General features: G+C 53.4%; 1 protein-coding gene and 1 long non-coding RNA gene across 3 annotated transcripts in view; one reads left to right on the forward strand and one right to left on the reverse strand.

Annotated features, from left to right (window-relative positions):
• The first annotated feature begins 718 nt into the window (after positions 1 to 718).
• On the forward strand, positions 719 to 13,263 carry LOC148001875 (uncharacterized). The gene is made up of 3 exons (XR_015635782.1): positions 719 to 926; positions 9,881 to 9,993; positions 12,978 to 13,263. It is a non-coding gene; the product is annotated as an uncharacterized LOC148001875 (long non-coding RNA).
• Smyd2 (SET and MYND domain containing 2) overlaps positions 1,285 to 15,992 on the reverse strand; it is a 41,409-nt gene continuing 26,701 nt past the window's right edge. Inside the window, exons 6-12 of one of the 2 annotated variants that reach the window (XR_015635154.1) lie at positions 13,368 to 13,435; positions 8,775 to 8,877; positions 6,915 to 7,025; positions 5,594 to 5,979; positions 4,429 to 4,606; positions 2,990 to 3,098; positions 1,285 to 1,607 (exon numbers count right to left, since the gene is read on the reverse strand). Coding sequence is in view for 1 of the 2 variants with exons in the window: in NM_206851.1 (NP_996733.1) it covers positions 1,527 to 1,607; positions 2,990 to 3,098; positions 4,429 to 4,603; positions 5,859 to 5,979; positions 6,915 to 7,025; positions 8,775 to 8,877; positions 13,368 to 13,435 (768 nt within the window). In the remaining variant the exon portion in view is untranslated. 2 annotated transcript variants of the gene reach the window in all.

Raw genomic sequence — 15,992 nt, forward strand, 5'->3', positions numbered from 1 at the left:
TGCAAAGAACGGGAACAATTGCTAAGTGCAGAAAAGCTGTCCCACTGTCCTACCAGAAAAGCAGCTCACAAAACTGTGTCAGACCGGCCTTGTTGGCCACGTGGGTGGGCAGACAGATTTCACCAAGTCCCCTTTACAGTGGCTTCCCTGCCAGGGTGGGGCACACTGTTCTAACTTCCTGAGAAACTGAAATCTTTCTAAGTTATAAAGATGGCAGCCCATGCTTGTGTGAGGTCAGGCAGGAGCATATACACTAAATCAGCTTAGACACTGCCTCAGCACGGAGGACAGGGCTGGCTGAGTCATGCTCTGGGGAAGTACACAATGTTCTGCAGAGGAGATGCTCAGGGAATGAGTGCACCAGCCAGGAGAAAGTATTTTACCAGCTAAACCCGAGTGTGTGTGGTAAACTGAGAGCTGACCACATGTAGGAGAGGGGGAAACACAGTTGTCCATAGTCAAGTCAGTTACGGTGACATCACAGACGAGCAGAAGGGCCCTCCATTATGGTGACATAACAGACAAGCAGGGGACCTCCATTATGGTGACATCACAGACAAGCAAAGGGACTCTCCATTATGGTGACATCACAGACAAGCAGGTGACCTCCATTATGGTGACATCACAGACAAGCAGGTGACCTCCATTATGGTGACATCACAGACAAGCAGGGGACCTCCATTATGGTGACATCACAGACAAGCAGGGGACCTCCATTCAGTTTGACTTGTCACCTAATGGTGAAGTCGCTCTCTCTGGGGTACGGAGACTTTCCTATGAGAACGGGGGGGCAGTGGGCACCTCAGCTTAGTTTGGGGACTGCTAATGAAGACTCCGGGCCGCTGCTGTCCAGCCTGCTAGATTGGAAGGAGCTGGGTTCCTGCAGGCGTGGGGGTAGAGACCAGTGTTTGCTCAACACATGGTTGGTAAGGAAATGTTTTTCCCTTCCCAAGCTTACCCTGGAGTCTTTCCAGGAGAGAACTGCATGGGGAACAGTCCATGGAAGGAGAGGGGGTGTCAGGAAGATAAAGCCCAGAGAAGCATCTCCAGAAGGTGCCAAGAGGAAACCTGGAAGAGGCCAAGTTGCCCTGCCGGGGGGGCACCCAGGCCAGCAACCTCTCCCTGCACCTCCCCTCTTGCCTGCTGCCTTCCTCCAGAGTCACTGCTCTGTGACGTAGCTGCAGACAGAAGATGACTAGCCCACTCCTGGGCAGAGAACAGGGCGCAGGGACTGATGGAGAAGCCCCCCACCCCCGCATCCTCACAGACATCCAGAAACCAAGGTTTAAGGACTGGCGCTTTTATTCTCTCCTCGGTCAGCTCTGCAGAGCATTCCGACAGGCACAGAGGGAAAATGGTTGCATTTTTTAAAGCTCAATCTGCCCAAAATATGTATTATGTGAAATCATGCCACGGCCCTTAGAGCACAGGCAAGCACTGGAAATGCGAACTGGAACACAGCATGGCGAGGCTTGCAGAAGGCTGGGGTGACTGTGAGGTTTCTGACGGAAAGCTGGGACGCATGGTCAGTGGCTCTCAATTTCCTGCTTGATCTCGGAGATGTACGGGTGGTCCTTGCCATGAGCTATTTCCATGATGGCGATGGCCTAAGACAGAGCAAAGACACAGGGAGGATTAACCCCACAGTCCTGGGGCAGAGCAAGAGGCATGGGGTGGATGACCTGACATCTGACATCCCTGCTGCCTGTCCCACAGGCCTAGTCTGCTGTACCCAGCCCAGCAGGGGTGTGTGCTGTCCGTCAGTGCCTCAGGGCACAGCGGGCAAACCACCTCTCACAGGCTCTTTCTCACTCTGCAAAGACACTCAGGAGACAAGGAAGGCTCACAACACACCCTGCTTTGAACCCACTGTGCTAGATGGTTTAGATGTCATGACACTTCCCAATGCTGACCTAACTAGGTACTCTTCCTTGATGTCACTGAGAAAACAGATGTGTTATGGGTCATACTTTGTGCTAGTGAGACCCCGAGTCTTCATCTCCACAGGTGCTTTGGGGAATGTGGGGACTGGGCTAGTCTGTGGCTGCAGTATTTACACAGAGTCTCACAAAGTCAAGTCACACTGTGCTGTCAAGCCCATGTAAATCACATGGAGATTCTGTATCTCAGGAGGGTGAGCCAGTTTCCAAAAGGGGTTCTCAACGCAGACAGCAGGCTGGGGTGGCAGCCCAGCCAGTTCTGCCTCAAGCACGGACCAGAGTCCTGCACCACGCCCACATGGGAAACTGAGGACTGCACATGCTTGTAACCCCAGCGTGGGTGGTGACAGAGGGACCCTTAGAGTTCTATGACCTGCGGGTCAGTGAGATCCTGCCGATACGGGCGGTGACTGTTCTGAGGAGCTATACCTGACGCTGTCTTCTAGCCTCCATATTTGAGAGCCCACCTGTCTGTGAGCCTGCACAAGCACTCACTCGATGGCAAACACTTGGGGACCCCGCACCTTCTGCACAGGTACTTCAGTCCCATGGTGGGTAAGGTCAAAGCTTCCAGCGTCAAAGGTCCTGTATGAAGGACTGTCACGCACCCTAGACTCCTCAGGTAACCTGCTGGAGCCGTCCCCATCCGCAAAGCCTATCTCGACAGTGTAAGAGGAGCCCAGGTATGACTGGCTTTGATGGACGGAGGTCGTGGCTAAGTTCATTTTAGAATTTCCCAGGCCACGTGGTAACACTGAGTGACTGTCCAAATCCAGCCCTTTGATTTTAGATGAGGCACTGGATTCTCAGTCCTGAGGGAAGGCAGAGCAGAGCTCTCCTCAGGCCGCCTGCTGTGTGCACTCCCATCCACACAGGCCTGGGCTGACCGAGGGCATCCTTCATGTACCCTTACCCCTCATGTCCACCTCCACCTAAGCTCCCAGAATGCCAGGCCAGGGGCAGTCTAGGGTGAGTCACCCTCAGCTCCTGGAGCCACTGGCCTCCCAGGGCACAGGGCCTGGTGAAGCAGACCTGAAGCCCCACTGTACCTTCTTCAGGGCCTTCTCCCCGGCAGCTTTGTTCTCCAGGCCCATGTACAGTCTTCCCAACTTCAGCCACATGGAGGCCACGTTGAGGGAGTACACGGGGTAGTGCTTACTGGGAAGGAAGACATGGCGGCAGCTTACCACATCGGTCTGCTCGCTCTCACAGCAGCTAGGCTTCCCCACACCCCACCAGCTCCCAGCAGAGAGCGAGATGGGCTGGTGTACACCATCAGAGGCACTGTGCATACTCCACCCTTTCCTTCTGGGTGAAGCTGCACCATAACTGGGGAAGTCTTGCTGTCAAGTGTGCGACCGCACAGCTTCAGCCTTAACCCAGACTTGGCTGTTTCAGCTGTGCTCACACCAAGGCACCAGGGGATGTCAAAGCAAAAGCTGCTTTCACACAGACAGCAGAGAGGCCTCCTCCCCACCACCAGACAGGACACACACACACACACACACACACACACACACACACACACACACACACACACGCACGCACACATGTGCATACTCACACAGTATCTGAGGAACCCAACTGTCTGCTAAACCCTGAGCCCTTGGAAGCCAGAACACCTCTGGTTTCTTGGTTGGTTGGTCGGTCTGTCTGTCTTCCTCTTTGGCTCCCCCTGCTGGCTATCCAGAGCACAGTGGGTAGTGGATGGCAGAGATTGGGGGGGTGTAAGACCGACCTCACAAATTTCCAGTCCTCGATCTTAGAACCAGGGCTTCTCAGGCTCACCAGGACCGCCAGGCATTTTCTGGGGGAAGGGGACTTGCAGTCTAATGCCTACCCTGTTCCACAGCTCATCCCCCGAATGCCTAATGTGCAGGCCTTGGAGAGCTCTGCAGTGAGGGCCCTCAGCCTTGGCGTGGCTGGCCACATGCAATGACACTGCTGAGGGTCCCTGCCTTCCACATTAATGTCTGGTAACCCGCTAGGATGGGCCCTTCCTCCGGCTCAGTCATCATCCCTACTAACTGGAATCTCATCTTGTTTTATTAGACTGAGCAGGGGATGCCGTAACCACGGCCAAACCGCTAATCCCAGAGGCTGGTGAAAATGCAGCTGGGGTTGTGGTGTGCAAAGGCAGAAGGGGTGGTGTGTGGGAGACGGTTGAGAAGGAGTCTGTGGACACCCCGTCCTCTGCCTCCACTCACCAAGTCACGAGTGTCATTTCACAAAGAAGGGGGGGCACAGATGTAAACTACTGGCTTCCAACCCTCACCTGAACGGATTTTGTGGGTAACCTGTGACACTCGGCCTCCTGAGGGAGGTCCTTGGGAGGATGGAGGAGCCCAGCTCGGTGGGGAGAAGCCCTGGACCTACAGCAGATGTGGTACCAAGCAGCAGCACTCACCCTAGGCGTGACTCCTCCAGCTTGGGGTAGAAGGCAGCCACCATGCACAGCCCAAGCCACCCAGGTCCGCTGGTCACTCACCTGTAGGGTTTGATGATCTTCTGGCCATATTTCAGGGCTCCTTCCCAGTCCTGCATGTACAGGCAGACGCCCATGGCCTGGTACATCATGTGTAGCATGTACACATTGCTGTCCTCAAACACAGAGCTCATCTTCTCCTGGCTGAGCTCACAGATTTCCAACAGCTCACTAGGGGGTGCTGGAGCGTCAAGGAAACAGGCAGTGTCCCGTGGGGTGGGGCTTCCCGGGCAGGCGCAGGCGGGGTCATTCCCTCCCCTCTGCCCACCATTACCTCTGGGGCGAGTAAAGTATAGAATGAAAACAGAAGTAAAGGGAACTGAAAGTCCCTTGAAGAGACAAACTAGGGGACCGCGAAGACCTTCCTAGCCATGCAGAGTCCTTCACCTTTGCTAAGTTCAAATCCTCATCCAGGCTGGGAGCCCAAGCAACCCAGGACCTCATATTAGGAAGCTGTGCCCACAAAGAAATGTTTTCCAAGCACAGAGAGCAACCCCAGCCCAGGCTCTGGAAAGGTTTCTTACATTAGGAAGCAATGTGCCTCTTGGGCCTGGTGGTGTGGGCTGCCACCCTGGCTGTTCAGGAGGCCGAGGAGGAAGGAATTCGGGTTCAAAGCCTGCCTGGGCTGTGGAAGGCGTTCACTGTCAGCCTTGAAAACATGTCTCAAAATAAAACGTGAAGACTGTAGGCAACACTTGAGCCCACCATCCTCCTGCATGGTTCTCAACAAAGCACTGGATAAAACATGAAGAGAGACTGTGTGTGTGTGTGTGTGTGTGTGTGTGTGTGTGTGTGTGTGTAGGGGGGAGCTGAGACACAGCTCAGTGGCCACACATCTGCTGGGCATGTGCAAGGCCTTAGGTTCAATCCCTAATAGTGAGAGAAGAAAGAAATGAAGTGGGGTGGGGGAAGCAGGGGGAGGAGAACAAAGGTTTCCTCTTCTGCCCTCTGGGAATCCCAGCTCTTTTCACATCCCGAGAACACACAGTACTGTGTAAGAAAACGGATTCTGCTGACCAAAACCCTAGACTGCCACCACCAACAGTGTCCCTGGGAAGTGGCCGTGCATCTGAGGAGCTCTTTCCTCATGGGCTTGGTAGCAATGGCCACTAGTCAGATTGCCAGTGGATGGGGTTGAGGTGAGCAAGGCTCTCAGCACTGTGCCTACCTGCACTAACACATCAACAACAGGGCTCCTCCAGGAGGTAGCCTTCCCCCAGTCCATGGGCCACTACAGTCTGCTGAGGACAGGTCCAGAGCTGGCAGAGCTGACACCTGCTTCCATGTGTCTCCCCACACGCACTCACAGCAGACTGTCTTCCTTTCAAGACTTTACTCTCTCCTCTCTCCTCTCTCCTCCCAGCTTCCCACCACACCCTGCCAGTGAGACACGGCGGTGTGTCCCGGCAGGACAGGACACTCGGAAAGGTTATATTTGTAGTGCTTGGCCCTCCGGAACTCCTCGATGACATTGCGTGCGTATCTGACCATGTCTCGGATGGCTTCTGCCTGAGGTGGGTTGCTGAGCTTCCGGATTTCCACCTTGGCCTTGTCCTGAGGGGGATACCCACAGTGTGAGGCGTCCCCTCCGGGGTAGCTGCGCTAATCATTTCCTGTTCTCCCACACAGGCAGAGGTTCTAGACCTAGACCCACACTCTGTTCCCTTCTTATAAAAACGTAAGCAAGAGCTTTCTGACCGTCCTCCTAGGCAGGATCCCAACTGTGTTTTCTGTGGGACCATGTTCATGTTTACCTGTGAGTCAGGACAGACCAGTGACCAGGGCTGGCCCTGAAAACTGACAGAGTAGGCCATGTAGAACCTGGTGACAATTCAAAGAGCCTGACCCTGATTCCCAGAAACCTTTCCTTCCTATCTCTTTGGGAAGCACTGTGTGTGTGTGTGTGTGTGTGTGTGTGTGTGTGTGTGTGTGCGCGTGCCTGGGCACAAACACACGGGGCAGAGGTTCACTCACTTACCTTTCACTGAACCTGAAGCTACACTGGTAACCCCACACCCCAACAATCTTCTCTCTATGCCTCTGACATACACACACCCTCCAGCACTGCAGCTGCAGGCACACAGTGAAATGCACCCTTCCATATGAACACTGGAGAATGCATCCACCTAGAAACCACCCCCCACACCTTGCTTTTTGAGACAGTGTATCTCAGTGGCCTGGATCCCACAGGTAGGCTCGGGTGGTCCCTCCCCTGCCACAGTGCTGGGACTGTAAGTTTAATCGCATCTGTCTTTGTTACATGTGCTTTGGAGACTGAATTCAGGTTCCTGAAGAGGCAGGACTTCCCCACCTGCACAGCACACCAGGGTGCTTCAATGGCTGAGCAGTGGATCTGAGCGGGGTCTACCTGGATTGCCTGTCTTTGCTGCACAGGTTAAAAGGGCCAAAATGCCCAGTGTGGGGAGACAGTCAGGGGAGGCTAGGAGCTGGCTCACGCGGGGACCCCTGTCTGTCATAAGTGAACTGACCTTGTCCTTGGTCGTACACTCCCGGCACTCACAGGTAAAGAAGTAGGAGTCTCTTAACCGGTCGTTCCTGTCTTCTGTTGGATACAGCAGGTCGATATAGCTGGTGAACACCTAGAGCGTGAGAGGCCAGAGTTCTGACATGGGGAACATGATTCCTAGCAATCGTGTGGCTTTGACGTGGGAGAGAGGCCATAGGCCAAACAGAGCCACCACTGCTGGTCCCACTGCTTACTCTGATTGAGAGGCCGTGGAACTGGGTCCATCTCTGTATGGTGGCCAGAAGGTCTATATGCTCCGTCCCTACACTGGCCACTGAGAAGAAGAACCTTCTCTCACCAAAGATCAGCTAAGGCTGCACATGTGCAGGGGAGAACAAGGCCTTAAATGCCCTGGTCTGCCCACCCTTCCTCCTGACATCACACAGTTGAGTGATGCAGCAGGGTCCATGGGCCTGCCAGGCAGTCAGCGACAGCAGCACAGGGTGCTGTGGTAGCAAGTGCCTCCTGACTCGAGAAGCAAGCCTGGGGCATATGTGTTTCCATCTACTGCCAGGAACCTAGAAGGAGTGGCTCCTTCCTCTCTGAGGGCAAATAACCCAGGAGGAACCAACTTCCCCAAACTGAAGTTACATGAACGACCGTGGTTGCCAGCAAGAAACAGCAGCCAACCTCTCCCTGCAACACAGGACACAACAGGCACACACTGCAACCAACAGACGCCTCCAGAAGATGGCGACAAAGGCCACTCAGCTGCACCATTCATGGCTCAAACAGCCTCTCCAGGAAGACAGGGCTTCAGCCTCTCTAGGTAGTCTAGAGCCAGGCTGGCCATTTCATTCTTGGTTTAATAGAGGCCTAAGGGTCATGTCCACAAACCCAGTCAGGATGCTCACCAGCCTGGCTGCAGACTGGACCCCACCTCATGCTGGATTTAGTGAAGGAGGGGAAGGAGGCTGGGACGTCAGCCGTGAACTGCTAAAACCTTCCAGAGAAAGCAGTGTTCGTCACTTAGCACTGAGAACTCGACTTAAAGCATAACCACGCGCAGCAACGGAGAGAGAAGCGGGGCAGGAACAGGTGGTAAGGCGTGAGGCTTTCCCTACCTCCTCTACAAAAGGGAGGAAGCTCATGGAGCCGCCTGCCCTAAGTGTCTGCTTCCTGATCCGGGCGTGTGACCGGCCACCTCTAAGACGGGAACTGTGCAAACAAGCCGTGCCTCATCAGCTCCTGCCAAGCTACCTGTTCCAGTGCTGTGGTGGCTGACACTGACTGTCAGATGGACAGGACTGTACCACAGAACGAATCATTCCCTGACTTGCCCCTTTTGTTCGCTATGGTTATAACCACCATGAGAACAGAAACGAACACTTGGTGGGGTGGTACCAGGGCAGGAAAGGAACTCATTAGCCAACTTTCAGACAGCAGGGATACCCAGACTGCAAACCTTAGATAAGGACTTCACTGCAGGAGGCTGGAGAGAGAGCTCAGCAGTTAAGAGCACTTGTTCTTGCAGAAGACCCAGGCTCGATTCCCAGCACCCACTGGTGCTGGAACCCCAGACGAGGCATGCATATGCGAGCATGAGGGGAAGCATTCAGGCACACAAAGTAAAACAACGAATTTGAAAAAAATTAATTCAACTGCATTTCTTGTTCCTATCTGGCCAAAGGAAGTGGCAAACACCCATGTATTTAGTAACGGACATCAAGCCAGGTGCCAGGTCTGGTCCAATAGCCCAGGGAAGGCCCAGGGACGGACAGTTCAGCCACAGGAGTCACCATGGTGGCACCTCATGGCTCTGGCTGCTCTGCCTGCCACAACAGCTCGAGTGTAGCACCCGTGCACCATGATTCGCTCTCACCTCATCTCCTGGGTGGATCTCCTGCACAGCTCTGACTTCTGCCAGGGTACCTTTGTAGGTCACAATGACATTCGGGCAGCAGCTGTGATTCATCAGCGCAACGCTGTCAATCAAAAGGGAAAGCTCAGTCGTCTGAATGGCGAGGGCTGGCTGCTGAAGTGACCCACTGCTTACCTGCCTGACGAGTGAGGGGAACTGAGCTATGTGTGAGAGGCGGTCAAACATTCACACAGTTAGCCCAGATGTCCCAAGAGCAGCTAGAATAATACCTAGCCTTTTCGTTTCACTTTGTTTCTTAAGACAGGGTCTCCAGCAGCCCTGACTGGTTTAAGAATTCACTATAAAATCACTCCGAGACCTTGAAGGCTTGATCCTCCGATGTGTCACCACACCCGGTTTATGAGGTTCTGGGACCCAGACCCAGGGCTCTAGGCAAGCACTCTACCCAAGCGAGCCACATCCTCAGCTCCAATGTCTGACGCGATACTCTCTTCACAAATATGAAATCTGATCTCTAACTATAAAGGAACAACTATCCTAAGTGTTTCCGTCTGGATAGGCAGACTCGCACGACAATGCCTGCAGCTGACTGTCCCCTGTACACACAGGTGCAAGACAAAGGGGGCTGTCTTTTTTGTCTACGTGGATCACTTCTCAAACGTTCCCTTCAGATGTCGAGAAATACCAGCTGCTTGAGGGAGGGCAGGCTGTGATCCCCCCTCCCCCAGGGCCCCAGAGAAGCACCTCAATCTCCAAATCTGGGAAATTGGGACATGGCCGCTCCTGCTGCTGTCTGCTTTTTAGGGACAGTGACAGGAGAGAGACTCGCCTAGGTGAGATGCTTTGAGCTTTCTGATTATTTCAAGGTCAAAGTTCTGAGAACAGAAATTTCTAAACTACAGGGGAAAGTGCTTGATCTCACAGATGCTGCCTTTGAAATCACGCATTGATGTGATTTCAGTCCCAAAGGATTTTTCCCCAATTAAAAATGCCCAGAAACCGGGGCTTATGCTCTTGTGGGCACACCTGTCCATATGTGTCACCACTGGGAGGGCGGGCACTGCGTGACCCACAAGAGACCAGAACCCTTCTCTTGTTTGCCCCAGGATTCAAAAAAGCAAAGGGGTCTCAGGACCACTGAAGGTTGCTGCCCATTGTGGTGTGTCCTGGAGGGAACGGCCCTCCTCTACCCTGCCTGCTAGACTCCCGAGCCGAGTGGGTGAGTAGCTTCACACCTGGCGTTAGCAGGGAGCTGGTTCTTGGTCTTGTTCTTGGGGAGGGGCATCTCTACTTAGATCCCTACCAGGACACTCAGGGATCAGGGGCCAGGACATCTGCTAGGCAAAACACCCAAAAGCACGTGCGTGTTAAAAGCAACAAACAGCAGGTTTCTAGAACCAGCTTGGAGAAGGGCTAGGCTGTCTCTCTCTGAACAGAGGTGGTGGGGAGGGCGCTAAGACAAACAGACAAGCAGCCCAGGATCCACGGTTGTCATTTTTGACCGCCATGGGACATTGTGAGGTCTCAAATTCAGACACCCTCAGACATTCATAACAGGCCACAGTGAAAGTTCAATGGCTGTGAGGTCTGTCTTCCCTGAGCCCATGCCTGTTCTTTTCTCTGTTCTCTTCCCAGCTACAAAAGTCTAAGAGAACCTCTGCCAAGAGGTACTCGGGTCCTCTCCATGGTTCTGCCTGCAGATGGCCTCACCTTGGCTTTAGGGTCAACACCATATCTTTTCTCTCTCAGAAGCCAGAGTCTATTAACTCAGGTCCTTTTCTCCTGACTTCCCTGATGCCTGCAGCCCAGCAGCAGACACACACACAAGAAGTGGTGTGGACATGGTGGGTGAGGAGTGGCAGGCATCCCCAGCGGGCTTCAACAAACCCCAAAACATACCCACCCTCTATATCATGGAATGACGGTACAGATCCATCCCAATGGACTTCAACAGAACCCCCAGCATGCCCACCCTCTCTAACACGGAATGGCGGTGTGGACCCACCCTCTCTAACACGGAATGATGGTGTGGACCCACCCTCTCTAACGTGGAATGATGGTGTGGACCCACCCTCTCTAATGTGGAATGACGGTGTGGACCCACCCTCTCTAACACGGAATGATGGTGTGGACCCACCCTCTCTAACACGGAATGATGGTGTGGACCCACCCTCTCTAACACGGAATGGCGGTGTGGACCCACCCTCTCTAACGTGGAATGATGGTGTGGACCCACCCTCTCTAACACGGAATGGCGGTGTGGACCCACCCTCTCTAACACGGAATGATGGTGTGGACCCACCCTCTCTAACACGGAATGGCGGTGTGGACCCACCCTCTCTAACACGGAATGATGGTGTGGACCCACTCTCTCTAACACGGAATGGCGGTGTGGACCCACCCTCTCTAACACGGAATGATGGTGTGGACCCACCCTCTCTAACACGGAATGGCGGTGTGGACCCACCCTCTCTAACACGGAATGATGGTGTGGACCCACCCTCTCTAACACGGAATGATGGTGTGGACCCACCCTCTCTAACACGGAATGATGGTGTGGACCCACCCTCTCTAACACGGAATGGCGGTGTGGACCCACCCTCTCTAACACGGAATGATGGTGTGGACCCACCCTCTCTAACACGGAATGATGGTGTGGACCCACCCTCTCTAACACGGAATGGCGGTGTGGACCCACCCTCTCTAACACGGAATGATGATGTGGACCCACCCTCTCTAATGTGGAATGATGGTGTGGACCCACCCTCTCTAACACGGAATGATGATGTGGACCCACCCTCTCTAATGTGGAATGATGGTGTGGACCCACCCTCTCTAACACGGAATGGCGGTGTGGACCCACCCTCTCTAACACGGAATGATGGTGTGGACCCACCCTCTCTAACACGGAATGGCGGTGTGGACCCACCCTCTCTAACACGGAATGATGGTGTGGACCCACCCTCTCTAACACGGAATGATGGTGTGGACCCACCCTCTCTAACACGGAATGGCGGTGTGGACCCACCCTCTCTAACACGGAATGGCGGTGTGGACCCACCCTCTCTAACACGGAATGATGGTGTGGACCCACCCTCTCTAACACGGAATGATGGTGTGGACCCACCCTCTCTAACACGGAATGATGGTGTGGACCCACCCTCTCTAACACGGAATGGCGGTGTGGACCCACCCTCTCTAACACGGAATGATGGTGTGGACCCACCCTCTCTAACACGGAATGGCGGTGTGGACCCACCCTCTCTAACACGGAATGGCGGTGTGGACCCACCCTCTCTAACACGGAATGATGGTGTGGACCCACCCTCTCTAACACGGAATGGCGGTGTGGACCCACCCTCTCTAACACGGAATGGCGGTGTGGACCCACCCTCTCTAACACGGAATGATGGTGTGGACCCACCCTCTCTAACACGGAATGATGGTGTGGACCCACCCTCTCTAACACGGAATGATGGTGTGGACCCACCCTCTCTAACACGGAATGATGGTGTGGACCCACCCTCTCTAACACGGAATGGCGGTGTGGACCCACCCTCTCTAACACGGAATGATGGTGTGGACCCACCCTCTCTAACACGGAATGATGGTGTGGACCCACCCTCTCTAACACGGAATGATGGTGTGGACCCACCCTCTCTAATGTGGAATGATGGTGTGGACCCACCCTCTCTAACACGGAATGATGGTGTGGACCCACCCTCTCTAACACGGAATGGCGGTGTGGACCCACCCTCTCTAACACGGAATGATGGTGTGGACCCACCCTCTCTAACACGGAATGGCGGTGTGGACCCACCCTCTCTAACACGGAATGATGGTGTGGACCCACCCTCTCTAATGTGGAATGATGGTGTGGACCCACCCTCTCTAACACGGAATGATGGTGTGGACCCACCCTCTCTAACACGGAATGGCGGTGTGGACCCACCCTCTCTAACACGGAATGGTGGTGCAGATCTGTTCAGACTGCATAAAGGTTTCCCTGGCTCCACCTGTGAAACAGGGACCGACTGTTGTGGAATTTCCACATTATCTAGCTGGCCTTTCGGGAACCATCCGGATATTCCTGAAGTCGGGAGGGGAAATGCCCAATAATGCTTAGAGAATTTTCTCTACTTTGCTCTCTCAGCCCAACTTCCTTCTAACTACACCTCTTTCCACTGATATTTTCTAAAACAGGCTGATGGGCAAGAGCTCACACATTCCCTACCTGAACCGTGGCTAATCCTTGCATGTGCAATTAATGTCTCACTTTGAGCATAAGAAACTCGATCTCCAGAGCCGCAAGCCCGCAGAGAGCATGCTTCCCAGCAAGCCACAGGCTTCTCTGCACCGATGCTCCCTAACAACAGCTCTGGGGCCGGTGGGATGTCTCCGTCACCGCTCTGCTAACTGCCACCTCCGGATCCTTAAGTGGAGGGGAAATATTTTGAAATCTGACAGATTAAAAAGCTGCCTTAATTCACTTGGAGTTTCATGTCTGCCACACGCAGTCAGGTGGGTTATGTAAAAATCAAATTAGTGTTAAATAAGTACAAAGGGAAAGAAACGAAACCAGACTCAACCTACTCAGGAAATATCGCCGATCCCAAGTGAGAGAGCTCCTCATCTTCAATAGTGAAGCCATTACAGTTCACCTGCAGGGAAACAGGGGGTGGGGGTGGGGGAAACCTGGTTACAGATCCCTTCCCCCGACGCACGTCATTTCTTCAGCTCCGCCCTCACCAAATTACCAAAGACATTGCAGCTTGGTGGCCTTGAAGATGTTCCTATGGCCATGGTATCCTTTGTCCAAGTAAAATTGACTCATCCTCTGAGCGTCAACAAACAGCAGCAGACATGTGGGGTCAAAGCTCCTCTCTGCGTGCTCAGAGCGCTCCTCACTGCTCAGGGTTGTAGAGTGGTGTGGGGACACCGGAGTCCTATGGTGGGCTGATGGGACTCAAGTCTTGTCTGTTTGTAAGGACGTCAGGCTGCCTCATGTGAAGAGCTCCAATGAGAGCATGGTGTGTATGTGTGTGTGTGTGTGTGTGTGTGTGTGTGTGTGTGTGTGTGTGTATCTGTGTGGGTGTGTCTGTCTGTGTGTGTGTGTGTGTGTGTATCTGTGTGGGTGTGTCTGTCTGTGTGTGTGTGTCTGTCTCTGTGTGTGTCTATATGTGTATGTGTGTGTGTGTCTGTCTGTATGTGTCTGTGCGTGTGTCTGTGCGCACAAGAGAGAGCAGGAAAGAGTGAGAGCAGAAAGAGAGGGAGAGAGATAGGAGTGAGGAAGGGAGGGAGGGATGGAGGGAGGCAGAGAGGTCCCATCTCCAAATCATATGCCTGTAACCCCATGTCCACTTCATGACTGAGGTGGTAACTTCGAAGCCTCTCATCTGTGGGACTGCAGTCCCTTCCCCTGAAGGGCAGTGGAACCAAGAACCCTGACTAGTGCAATGAGACTTTGTCTTTCATATTTCAGCCAAATCAATGCCTGGTCATCCCTGGCCCTTTCTTCGCCTTTGAGAACACTGAGGGTAAACGGTTAGAGTTGGGCTGGGGAGACAGCTCAGTCATGAGGTGCTGGCCTTGCAAGCACAGGGACCTGGGTTTGAGCCCCTGAAGCCACAGATTGTTGAGCATGCAGTGTACACTTGTCATCCCAGCACAGAAGAGGTGGAGACGGGTGGATCCCTGGAGATCCTTGGCTGTCCTAACTGGAGAGCCTCAGAACCCAGTGACAGGTCCATCTCAGAACACCAAGCGGACAGCTTTTGAGGAAGGACATACAAGGTGAGCTGAGGCTTCCTCATACATGAGTGCGTACACACACACACACACACACACACACACACACACACACGTCCCAGAACAACTCTCACTACACTGGAGGACTAGGTCAAAGCCGACAGGCAGAGGATAACTAAGCATGACAATTCTGCAATTTCTCTTTCCACATACAGCACTAAGCATAATAATGTGCAGGGCACTTTAACAGAAGGACAATCAAGGCAACTTTTAGTCTGTTAAGAGACAATTGCACAGGTGTTCCTTATAAGTTCCGAAAACCTCAGGCCCGGAAGACCCAGTGTCTTCTCCTTTTGCAGGATGAGAAAGGAACCAGTTACTGTCACGAAGCCTGCCGATGGCGCGGTAGCCACACCTCAGAGTTTGCCTCTGCTGAGCACTGGACACGGTATCCTACTAGTGTGAATGCAGCAGCCTACCTTACAACTGTGGAAACCGGGGCTCCTAGGTCCGTGTGGCGAGTGACTGGTTCAGGGATGGGTGAGACATGAGTAGCATCAAAGGAGTCAGGTGGGGCTCTGACAAAGTGTGGTTTCTGCACACCAACTATGCTTGCTCCTTTTCAAAAAGTTTCCATGTCTGAGTTGTGGTGTGTACACATGTTTGTGTGTCCGTATGTGAGTGTGTGTGCACGTGTGCTTGTGTTCGCTTGTGTCTATGTGTTTGTGAGTGTATGTGTGCATGCCTGTGTTTGTGTGTGCATACGTGAGTGTGTGTATGTTTGTATGAGTGTGCATGTATGTGTATGTGTGTGCACATGTGTGCGTGTGTGGGTTCAACCTCAGGCATCAGTCCCCACCTTCCACCTCATCTGAGACTGGGTCTCTTGTTTGCTGCAGTGGAAGGCAGGCTTGCTGGCTTGCAGACTTCTGAGTGTTCCTTCTCTACCTCTCCTATTGCCGTAGGACCACTGCTGGGGTTGACTGGTGCTCGTGGCCACGGCTCGCTGTACGGGGGTCCCGGGATCTGAACTTGTGTGGGAAGAGCGTTACTCACTAGGCAATCGCTCCAGTCTCACTGTGTCTCACCAGAGCCGCCTCTGTTAACTGTGACTGTGTCTCACCAGAGCCGCCTCTGTTAACTGTGACTGTGTCTCACCAGAGCCGCCTCTGTTAACTGTGACTGTGTCTCTCTCACCAGAGCCGCCTCTGTTAACTGTGACCGTGTCTCTCTCACCAGAGCTGCCTCTGTTAAGTGTGACCGTGTCTCTCTCACCAAAGTTGCCTCTGTTAACTGCGAATGTGGCGACCTCACAAAAATAGTAATTTCACATCATTTCAAATAGCTAAAGTGTTACTGGAAAAGTTTAGGAATCATGGCTCTTACCATGGTGAAAGTGAAAATTTTACTTGGGGCACCTGAGGCAAGAAGGAAGAGGAAGAAAAAGAAAGAAGAGTTGGGTGTCTCATA

This window comes from Rattus norvegicus, chromosome 13, assembly GCF_021556685.1.
Source record: "Rattus norvegicus strain SHRSP/BbbUtx chromosome 13, alternate assembly SHRSP_T2T, whole genome shotgun sequence".
Taxonomy (NCBI): domain Eukaryota; kingdom Metazoa; phylum Chordata; class Mammalia; order Rodentia; family Muridae; genus Rattus; species Rattus norvegicus.